This window comes from Varanus komodoensis, unplaced genomic scaffold (assembly GCF_004798865.1).
Source record: "Varanus komodoensis strain SLA01 unplaced genomic scaffold, ASM479886v1 scaffold4, whole genome shotgun sequence".
Taxonomy (NCBI): Eukaryota; Metazoa; Chordata; class Lepidosauria; order Squamata; family Varanidae; genus Varanus; species Varanus komodoensis.
Window position 1 is genome coordinate 15,388,235 of NW_025335941.1, and position 12,056 is coordinate 15,400,290.

General features: G+C 41.8%; 1 protein-coding gene across 5 annotated transcripts in view; it reads right to left on the minus strand.

The window, feature by feature from the left end:
* Window positions 1-10,976: 10,976 nt before the first annotated feature.
* Window positions 10,977-12,056, minus strand: part of EVA1C (eva-1 homolog C) — a 52,820-nt gene continuing 51,740 nt past the window's right edge. For all 5 annotated transcript variants that reach the window (XM_044441577.1, XM_044441576.1, XM_044441573.1 and 2 more), the window contains one exon: window positions 10,977-11,618. In XM_044441577.1, the coding sequence (XP_044297512.1) occupies window positions 11,200-11,618 (419 nt within the window). In that variant the 3' untranslated portion in view covers window positions 10,977-11,199. The remainder of the gene's footprint in view (window positions 11,619-12,056) is intronic.

Below are 12,056 nucleotides of genomic sequence, written 5' to 3' on the forward strand. Positions count from 1 at the left end.
TTCAGCATTCCTAATGTAGGTCTGAATTTCCCTTGCATTTCCTGGACCTGCTGGAAGAGGTCCCTTGTTATCTCTTTCTTTGCTGTTCTATTTCTTTGTAATCTGCTCCTGGTCATCTTTTGGTAGTGAGAGTCCCGTTTCTCCATGTTTTATTTCTAATTACATAGTCTGTTTGATTTCTATATTGGCCATGTGGTGATGTCCATGTATACAGTCTTCTGCTCAGTTGCTTGACATATGTGTTTGTTATAAACAGATTGTTGGCTTTATAGGTTTCTATGAATTCTTCTCCTATTTTGTATAGAAGTTTTCAGTTTCTTTGAAGAAAGTCTTCAGTTGTAATGGTTACGTTGATTCATTTTCTAATAAAAAGATATGCTCAGGCTTTGCACTATAGGCCCTTACTAATTCTGCTACATCTTGCCTCAGGATTAGAACTACTCAATTTCTTCTGAGTTTGTCATTTCCAGAGTAAAAAGAAGATAAAATGGGAGAATTATGGGTAGTATCCAGTGCTGCTGCTCTGTTTATGCCATTAAGCTAGCACTAGTGTAAGTGACCTTTAGCACTATGGCAGTATCATAAACTAGTACTATAGATTTATTAGTACTATCAGTGTTAGGTTAGAGGTTGCTTATGCTATCAGTTTGTCAATGGCATAAGCAAAGCAGCATTGGATACTCCCCTGTCAATGTTACCTTGCACTCTTTAATTAGAAATAAATAGTTGTTAGGAATATTGCCCTGTCTGAGCTCTCAGTCACTGGTGATGAGGAACTGGTCATTGCCCAACTTTCAATGACACATTGTGTTTGACCTGATGGGCAAAACTTTATGTATATTGGAGGGTACAGTCCACGTGAGTTCAGACAAAGACAAGCCATTCCTGCACAAGCAGACAGTTAGGCAAATGGCACCTGTTGCAGCTTAAAGAAGCCTCTGGGGCTCATTTAACCAGTCTTCTCCCACCCCAGTCACATGAACTACCCCTTTTTGTAGCATTTGAAGATGAAGAAATTTTGCAGTGAATAGCCTTTTTGTTGGAAATTTGAGCAGAAGTAGAATGTCAACAGGCATTTTTAAAAGAGTTCCATACATTTAACATAAGTTGGCTTCAAATAAGGTTTCACAAAGGCCACATTAGGAAGTAGCTTATATGGTTTAAGTAAAATTCCTCTAAGGGATCTGGTCCCATCATGATAAAGGAACTTATTTACATTTGTTCTAAATGAAAGACGGGTAAAACATAAAGATTGGTATCTGTGTTGAGATGCTTCCCAGATGGTTTTGATCAGTGCTAATAGATGCCTGAAAATACACAAACCATCACAAATACGGCTTTCAGTTCAGATTAACATTATTTCAACTTGCTCTGTTGACTAGAAAGAATGAATAGTAAAAAAGTTGCTTTGGAGCAAGTTTGTTCTTGATTTTTCATAATACTTCCAAGTATCCTTGAAAAGGAATGATTCAGACAGACTTGGTCATGTGCTTTCTTGCATTTTGTCTTCTAATAGCTGCAATTCTATTATCTCCTTCAACTGTTTCTTGTTACTCTTGCCTAACCTTACCTTCTTGAAAACATGCAATGGGATTCCACGATCTCCCTAAGCAACTGTTTTCATTCCTGAACTTTTTTTATATTTAGCAATTCTATGCAGTCTGCATCTTCCTGGAATTTAAGCCCATTATATCTTGTCCTCTGTCTGTGGAATGAGAGAACCATTACTCCCCTTCTTAAAATACCTAACTCACAAACTGTTCCTTTAGTTTTCCACAGCCTGTGCTGGACTACTTGTCACCATTGGCCATGGGACTGAAAACTGTAGGAGTTGTAGTCCATTGTATCTGGGAGGCATCTGATTGGAGAAGTTACTTTTAGTCTTTTCTCATGACTTTCCTTGTGGACCCTTCATAATTTTCTTAGGTTCTAAGTCATTAGTGTTTTGTCAACAGGCATAATGAAATATGTTATCAGATCAATACATTTCATTAAGCATGATCATGAATGTTTGAGAGGAAATTTTTATTAGAGTTCATGTATGTGCAAACTTGATGCTGGCTTTTAAGCCATAGCATTTCATCATGGACTTTTGTTAGCTATTCATTATCTACTTGTCCATATATGTTCACAAGAGTCTTGTCAGACACTCTGTATCTAAGTGCTGAGATTACTCAGCTACCACATCACTAGACTGGATTAAGTTGTGAAAGCATGAGCCTTAGTTGTTATTATGTAGGATCATAAAAAGTTTTGGTCTTTCTCAGATCACTTGTCTTCACAGTTAATGACTTAATTTAAGATTTGCTTGGGGATATCCTGGCAGCCCCGTAGGTTGCCATCAAGTAGAAATGAATTTAATTGTTTTTTACACTCTGCCTCTCCCCAGTCAGCCAAGGATCTTGTAAAGGAAGCATGTTCAATGGCTGAGGAGGAGGAGAATACGTTGGTTTCTTTTAGTGGCACTTCCACTTACAGAATAGGAAAGGTAGCTTGCAGTTCTTATCACATTTGAGTATAGAAGTGAGTGGTGGAGGTATGGCTAAAGACACAAGTGGATCCTTTGGGCTTGTACAAGTTACAGGATAAATAGTTGCCACACAATGAGCAGCCATTTTGATTATTCAAGCTGTGACTAGCTTGCCATATTGTCTCAAGCCAGTAGACTCTGGGTAGTTTGTTTACCATACTCACTGGGTTTGAATGACACCACAAGCTCTCTTACAACTTGAGTATTCAAAAGTTGCTGGCAAACAGCAGGGATTATGCCAACCTGTGCCTTCCAGGACTGACTTTGGAATACATATCCATAGAAATTTACTGTCAAACAGATCCAACCTGATAGGCATTGTGAAACGAAATGGAATGAAAGAAGGCATTAAATCCATTGAGATTCCTAAAAGATAGTAGAATGATGAGAGATTGTTCTGTGTAAACAGATTGCTATTAAAACCTAAGCAATCTATCTCATACCAATCAATGCCTTAGACAAATAAATGGCTGAATCTCACCTCATATGCAAAAGAAGCTGCCAAGATTGCTTTAGGCATCAAACCAAATATTGTTCATTATAAACATATCAATTGGACTAAAAGCCCAATTACAACACTCAAAGAGAGATCCTTTAGCAGAATGTAATTGCTTGCTTGTGAAAGGAATTGAGTAATCCTATATACAGGCTTCTCTTTGTTTCCTCAGTTTATTTTGTGCACATTGAATGTTTCTAGGTGAACCTTTTATTATGTGATTGCACTACCTCATTCACAAATTGTTGTTGTCTACCATTCATAGCCATCCTGTGTTTTCCAAAAAACCCAATCTGTTAAAGATTACATCTATTCCCAGAGAGGGTTGTGCTGCCCTTGAAGGACCAGACCAAGCATACAGTTTGGATGGGTTCCGTGACTTGGCACTAACTGGGGAGGTTAAAATGGCAAAAGCGGCATGCCAGTTGTGACCCTATCCAAAGAGGGAGGATCTTGGTTCAGTTATTCATGTGCTGATGACATGTAAACTGAACTGCAACATGCTGTGTGTGGGGCTTCTTTGGAAGACAGTTTGGAAGCTTTAGTTAGTTGAATATGACAATCTATATACTGGTGTGGGTCATGTAGTTGGCTCATTTCACTCTGAAACTGTGTGTGCCACATAGGTTGTCAATGCATTCCCACACCCCATTTAAGGTGATGTTTCAGCCATTAAATGGTTTGGTCCCACGCTACTTGAAGGACCTCATTTCTCAAAACCAGCTTTTCTGTACTCTGAGTTCTTTATTAGGGCTCTCCCTACCTGCTTGCTGCCAACAAACTGGGGACCTTCTCACTGGTGGCCCTGCACCTCTGAAAGCAACTTCCAGCAGGGGTTCTTCATGTCCCTGCTTTGAAGGTCTTTAGGAAAGCTTTGAAGACCCACCTGTTTCTACTCTTCTTCCTGGGTCCTTCCTTTTTTCTGCTAAATTTTCTTTTTATTGATTCTAATTGACAATCATTGATTTTATGATTTTATTATTCTGTGTGTGTGTGTGTGTGTGTGTTTTCTTGTACACTGCTATGAGATGGTTCTGTCCTTAAGCAAAGCTTAGAAATTGTAGTTAGATGTACCGATGAATCAAGTTGGAAACTACTGAATAAACTACATTATACCTTTTCACTGGTATCACTGGGAACTGTCAGTCTGAAAGTACTGGAAGTAAGGTTAGATTTTTCTAAAACACGGGGTTTCTGTAGTCTTCTAGAAGGTATTGAATTCCAAATCCTATCAGCTCCAGCCAGCATGACCAATGGGCAATTATGATTGGAGTTGTTATCCAGCAACATTTGAAGGACTACAGGCCACTGTCCTGTTCTACTGCCTTGGGTTAATTATCAGTGAGAAGTGAACTTAATATCAAGTTATACATCACCGTCACTGATTACGTGTGAAATATATCTAGTTACGTTCACCAGAAATGGATAGCTGTAATTATTCTCTCATAATTTTTCATCAGTGCTTAGAGTGTTGGGCTTGTACCGGAGCTTGTAGTCCCCACTTGGGCATGAAGCTTTCTGGATGACTTTGGGTCAGCCTCTGACTCTTAGCCTTACAGGGTTGCGAGAGTAAAAATGGAAAGAAGGAAAAACCATTTTGGGTTCCTTGCAAGAGGAAAAAAGGCTGGAAATAACAAATAATACAGTGATATGTTTTATTTCCAACAAGCCGCCTCTGCTAGTCCATGTGATGCCCCAGGCTGTGTTAGGCTTGTGGAATTTGCTTTGTTTTTCTTAGGGAAACCTAAGGTCTGCCAGCCAAAGCCATGAGTAAAAGAGTTCAAGGAGCCAGAAACGGGTGCAAAATGACTGTTCGGGGGAGGGAGTAGATTTCCTCTTGTATCTTACAATAACCCACACACTGGCTTAATCTGAATGTATGAGTACAAAGTTGCATTTGCGTTGTTACCGTTCAGGCATTCTAAGATGGTATTTAGAAAAAGAACTGCACTCACAGTCCTTTCACACAGAACCCCCTCCCAGCTCCCCCTCTCATGCACTTGCTGAATTTCAAGCTAATTTAGAAGGAATAGGGAAGCCACTTGGTTGCACTAGTTCAGAACCTGGGAACAGAAACTATGGCTGGCTACCCAGAGATCCACCAGTAGGTCCTTTCCTCTAAGAGGGCCAACTGTGACCACCCTGGATGACAGACATCGCTAAGATGAAACACCCACACATGTTACTTAGAACTTCTCTTTTTCAGCTTCAAGGACATCTGCTTGCTTTTCATCGTGCACCAACCAGTACATGCTGCACTGCTGTAAATTTTAGGAATGAGGAAGTTTAATGAGAAACTAGGAAGCTTGGCACTTCCCTCAGAAAAACAAAACACCCTTTGAATTACTTTCATATCCAAATATATATTTTTGGCCAAAAAATTAAAGGAAGCAAAAATAATAACCCAAAGTATAATTCACAACTTTTAAAAGTTTTGCCCATTTATAACTTTTGAGCAGGTGTCTACTGGTTTCAATAGCTTTTTCTTAGAATGGCATTTTTTATTTGGGCAAAAATAATTTATGGCATCCGTAATGCATTCCGCTGTGGTTCCTGCAGAGAGGTGAGCAGTGCCAAGCTTCTCTTCCACTCCTCTACGTATTCTCCCCTCACTGCTCTATCTGCATGGGCCATTTGGAAAGAGTGAGGAGTGCATGCCTCATCTGCAGTGGTCCACTTTTGCCTTGTGTGGACAAGGAAGGGATAACAGAGGGCTTTGTGGGGCCAGTGCTGTGGGATGTTATCCACAGGAGTACATTAATTTTGGAACTCTCTAACACTTAATCATTCTGGTATCTGACCTGCTCCAGCTTCTAGTTCTAAAGGCCAAGGTGGAGATAGGGTAATGAGACATGAAGTGTAGTCTCAAAGAGCTCTCTGCACTTCCTGCACCATGACTAGATCATTGCTAGTAGAAAGCAACCTGCCCTTTGACTGGCAGAATGACATACTCCAGGTGATGATTGCTTGGCCTTTATGCTGCTCCTTGCCGCATTTTTCCATACGAGATGGTCATTTCATCACAAGAAACATTGCTCTTCTCAGCCTCAGTGAGTTCATCCTTCAAGAGCCGTTTGCAAGGGTTTGGGGGTTTGGAAAGAAAGGAGCCTTTAATACAACTTTATTGTGCTATTTCTGGCTGCCACCCAAAAGACAGGCAATTGATATACTGCACCATCTTTGCTGGGACTTGTTCCTGCCAGATATTTGCTGTGCAGGTGGTGTCCCAAGAAGTCATGTTTGAAGACTTGTTTTTCATGACTGGCATATTCTTATTTGTCAGGAAGATAATGAGGGATGTTCCTTCTGCATTCACATTTTATCTGTGATCTAGACTTCAGGGTAAAATTTAGCTTTCTGGCATTTTGAAAGTATCAGTGCAGATTCATCACACTTATTCAAAATGTCAGGTCGTTTAAGCCACCTTGATGGATGCGTGGGAGAACCAAGTGCAAAGGGAATGAAGAAACATGATTTTTGGCCTTCTCCACTTTTTGCCTTTTTTCCAGCAGTGCTGTACGAAGTGGCAACACAGGATTCCTCTACCACCAATGACATCTTTTTTGTCTTTAATGCTCTCCTACTCCTCAACAGTGGGGCTGCATTTGCCCCAGTGTTGTCTGAGAAAAATCACTTGTTATCCTACCTGAAAATGCCTGTTCTCATAGGTGTGAGTAAGCACTCAAAAGATCCATAGGAGGTGAAGATGATCCCTACCTTAGAGCTGACCTGCAGCCTCTCCTCACTATTACTGGCAGGTAGAGTGGGCCATTTTGGTGGACAACCAAAAGGTTATAAGGAGAGTTGTGGATCAAACAAATCGCATCTGGTTCAACATCTGCCAACCAGATGCTGCTCAGAAGCCCAGAGGTAGAGCATGAGTGCAATTACCCCCTCTTCTCCTGCTCCTCAACAGCTGCTTTTCAGAGATCCAATATCTTTGTTACTGGGGATAATGTATAGCCATCCAGACCAGAAGCCACTGATATCATAAATGTGTCTCTCTCTCTTCTAAAGTCATCTAAGCTGCTTCTGCTGTCTCTAAGGTAACTCCAAGATGTACTTATTCCAGTGCTCCTACAGGCTCTAGAAAGGAGCTTTCTTTCTTTTTAGACTCTTTCAGCCATTATTTTTTTGGAAGCTGAGCTGTTACAAACTTTTTGTGAACTTTTTTGTAACATTAAAACCAGTCCTGAGTCATAAAAGGAATCTCAAAACACACCCACCCACACAGCAACCACCAAAGCCGTTTCATCATTCCATTGTCAGTCAGCTTTGGAGCAAGTCCTTTCAGCTCTCAAATGACTTTCATTGTGTGACTTGGAGTGAAAGCATCCAAATTTGTCTACAGTGTTCCGCCATGTTACAAAGGAATAGATTGTGTTACAAGGCATCCAGTCAGAGCACAGTGCTAAAGTCAAGCCAATCTGAATGGCTTCCAAGGTTTTTTTTTCCCTCTCTCTCCATTTCCAATCCCCCTCCATCCCAGACACATCCATTTTACTATTTTTCCATCTGCTTCAGGTCCTCACATGTGTGGAAAGAAAACTTAAAGTTACCTTAATGCGGTGCCACGCCTATTTTCATTGTCATCTTCCCCACATCTTTCCAACAGTGCTGCCCTGGCTGGCTGATCACAATAGCTTCCCAAAAACCCTCTAAGATACAGCTGCATGCTTTGGGTCTCAGACAAATGTACATGCAACAGCTGAATGAGTTAGGATAAAGGCTTTGGTTTCAAGGAGGATTAATTTTCAACTTCTTTTGCAGCCTTAGAATGGATAGCCCTGAAGGTAAACATTTGATTCCTAGGTGACCCACTTGTTCAAAGGAACAAATGGTAGAATTGAAAAACAAACAAACAAAACCACTCCCTCCCGATCGCCACATAGCATGACCCTAGCAGAAAGATGTCTTCTGGACATGTGGTCAGCCAAGTAACTGAAGCCCTCCACTTTTTTCAGATTTGTTCAGCAACACCAACCATCCAGTTTGAGCTCCAACCCTCCCCTGCAACACTTCTTTGTTATCTTTCAAGCTCCCCTGCCCTGTTGAGCTACATTGTTGTATCTTTGGCCTTCAGTTCAGATTTTAAACTGCCTTTCCCTCCATCTATCTACATATGATACACCAGCAACTGGTACTTTTGCTTGTGCCTGCATTTGCATCCTGCTGGCATCCAACTGCAGCCAGCCACCCAAGCTAGAACAGCAATTCCCTGAATTCAAAGTAGGACTTTCCACACAGATGACTTTCTACAGAGAGACTTGTTTTCTGTGAGCTGGGTGTTTTTCACTGCACTTCCTAAGGGCTAATTCCTCTCCCCATTTGCTCTTTAAATACTGTACTTTTAAGAGTTGCTCTACAGATTACATTTGAAAATAATGTACTTTAAGCAACTAATGTTTATGTTTCAAATGTGATATATGTGTGTTGAAAGGAAACACATCCCAGGATGTCTGGTCTGTGTCTTTGAGTGAAAATGCAAACATTCTAGCATAAGGATTGTGTCCCTGAAGACATGGATTTTTGTATGTAGGATCATGAGGTCCAGAAACAAAGGGTGCAATTCTGTGGTCTCCTGGCATCATCTCAGAGACCATAGGATTTATTTTATTTTATTTTATTTTATTTTTTTGGAGTCTGAGCACTGAAATCCAAGCCCCCCCCCCCATGCTGTTGTTTTGCAACTGGTGCAGAAAGAACTGTACCAGCCCCCAACAGGTTGCACCTGGGCCTCAGAGGGAGGAAATGGAGGGGAGGGGAGGGGGAGACTGGGGCCACAGAGTTGCACCAATTCCAGTTGGCACCTTGGAGCTAGAACCCCAAAGACTAAGCCCTTGCCTGCTCCTCTTGCTGCTGGTGTGGAAGGAACCTCACTGGCTGGTTCTCCAAGGATGCAGCTGGGCCTTGGAGAGGAAAGGGGGTGGGCAAACCAGCAGTGGGAAAGGGATGAGGCTGGGGCTGGTGGCTTACACTGCTTCCGGTGGCTCCTCAGCCTCCTTCCCATCCCAGCACCTCATCTAGACAGCTGAAAAGAGCCATCTAGTTGAATTGCACAGTGCAAGGCGCTGCAGTGATGGACTGCCTTTGCCATGTCTCGTTTTGTGCACAGGGTGCACATGAACGTCAGCATTCAGACACTGGCGTTCATTTGCAGCAGAGGGCGTTGGACTGCAGCCTTCATGTCTTGGTTCTTCCCATTGGAGCATGGTCTTAATGGCATGGATTCTTCTGTTCCCTGTGCCTTGCCCAGTGAAACTGGCTTGCCATAAGGTTGAAGGGGGTCTCCATGGTGGCACTCCAGCTATAGAATAACCCCTCTGCCCCGAGAGGATCACTTAATGCCTCCTTTACTATCTTTCTGGTGCCAGGTAAAGACCTTTTATTCATGCATGTCTTTTAAAGGAAAGTCTTGGGATGCAGGTGGCGCAGTGGTTTAAACTGCTGTGCTGCTGGGCTGGTTGATTGAAAGGTTGCCGGTTCGAATCTGCACAACAGGGTGAGTTCCTGTTGCTCCGTCCCAGCTCCTGTCAACCTTGCAGTTTGAAAGCATGCAAATGCAAGTAGATAAAAAGGTGCCACTTCGGTGGGAAGGTAAAAGCGTTCTGTGCACCTCGGTATTCAGTCATGCCGGCCACATGACCACGGAGACTGTCTGCAGACAAACGCTGGCTCTCTTGGCTAGGAAAAGGAGATAAGCCCTGTCCCCTAGAGTCAGACATGACTGGACCTAACGTCAAGGGGAAACCTTTACCTTTACCTTTACCTTTAGGAAGGTCTTGGCAATTATAGGCAGCCTATAAATATATGTAAATAAATATTCCTGTGTGGTTTTGCTTTAAGCTTTTAAGGTCTGTGCACATTTTTCCTTTACTTGAAAGTATTTTGCCTGTTTTTGTTGATTTCAAGAATTGTATTGTATTTTATTATTTTTGTAAGGTCTTCAGAGAACATGCATTGATGGATGGGCAGCCCTATCACAATGAATTAAATTAAATAGCAATTTACATAGCTTGCATATTACCCGTGCAGTACATAAGTATTAATAAATAATATATATATATTTCTGAGATTTATGACATTTCTGTCATGTGTGGATACACAGTGAGATTGGAACAGCATCCCGTGATTAGAGGCAGTTTAGGCAGCTAATCCATCATTTCTCATGAGGTGGTGGAGCGGGTGCCTACTCCAACCCCATTCAAGCTCACATCACATGGGTGTAGGCCAATGAGGGCTGCCTCCACAACAGCCAAAGAGCAGAGGGTGGAGAGCAGTGCCCACGACTCCATGCAGAACCATCCAAGCAGTGTGCAAAAGTGTCTTTGTTGGAATTCTGTGGCTATTGTTATTGCTCAGTAAGCTGCTTTCTACATCGACTCTCCATGGCCCACAGGAGGATCTCTAGGTCAAATCTGTTGGGGCTTTTGGGATTGCATTTTTTTTTAAAATCACAGCATCAACAGATGAACTAGATTGCCTTTTAAAGTATTGTGAGTTAAATTATTTCTGAGACTTCTTGGCAAATTTCAGTTTCCTGCCATACTAGGAAATGAATCAGATTGAAGGTTTTCCAGTCCAGCATGAGCTCATTAATTAGTCATTGGAAAATGCCCCCTTTTCCTATTTTTTCCCAAGCTCTGGTTTTTACTTTAAAACAATAGGAAATGAAAAGCCAAAGTCCACTCCACCCCAGAATATTTCATGCTACTACATGAACGTGTGGCTTCTGTGTAGGAAAAGAACAGGCAGCTTCTAAGTATCACAAGTAGGAAGTGACTTTTTCCTCCTTTTGTTCCTGGAATTCCCTACAGATTGCAGTGAAATGTTGGAGACATTCTACTTAAAGGCAGGAATACACTTCTGATTTAACTTTTGATTTACTTGGTCTGAACCAAGTAGAATTGTTCTACCACAGATTATTTTGAAAAGAAGTCTGAAAAGTGATAGACTTGTCAACATATTTTATCAATACAATGTCCTTAATGCAAATGTATGCAAATATTCAAGTGGTTTAGGAGGCAGAGATTCAGAATATGCCATACTATCAAATATTTGAAAGGGTTTTGAATAATTATTAATAATATAACTTTGCAAATAATTATGACATTGAATTGCAAATGTTCCTTCTCAGAAGGTACTTTTTTCGGTTTTACAAAAATAGTTCCTATTATCCAAAACAAACACATTGTTGTTCATTGATATAGAATGGGCTTAGGCTTCTAGTAGGTGATGCATCCAAACCACTGTTCATCCAGATTTCCTGGATAATCTGCTCCCGCCTCTCTATCCTTTCAGCCAGCTCAGCTGGGTCCACCGAACAATATGCTGCATATGAAGTCCGGCAGAAGCCTGCTAGTTCCTCAGGAAAGTCCGAACTGGAAGACTCTGCTCCCTGCTCTTCTTCCTCTTCCTCACTTTCGCTGGGTTCGTCAGGCTGCTTGTCTTCCACCACCAAATGCTTTTTTATCCTCTGCAACTTTCCCAAGTCATTAGAGCATGACACGTGTATTACCAGTGCACAGAGTGTGAGCACTAGGCCAATGCAAACGCTGGATACAAACAAGAGAGCAGCTCTTTCAGGGTGATCTGAAATTAGAAACAAAATCCCAGACTAGCGGCTTATCAGGAGAGGTACAGACCAGGGCTGCGGAGTCATGTCGTCATTTCTGAAAGACCAGCACTGTTGTGCCAGTTCTTTCAAGCCCAAGCTGACGTGGTCCGTCAGGACACACTAACTGGTAACTGACCAACCAATGCTATGTGTCTGGGCAGAAAGCAGAATGGCACAAGGTAGCGACTGAATAGTCTAGGTCAGGCATCCCCAACCTTTCTGGACCTATAGACACATTTGGCGGTGTGAAAAACTGAGGGGAGCCCCGCAACCTATGGATCTTAGACAACATCACTATGTCACAACGGTCACTGTGGATCTTAGACAGCATCCTACTCTGCAAAAATGTTTGTTTTGTGTTTGCTGGATAATGGATTGTTGCATCTTGAGTAACGAATACTCTAATTCAGCTA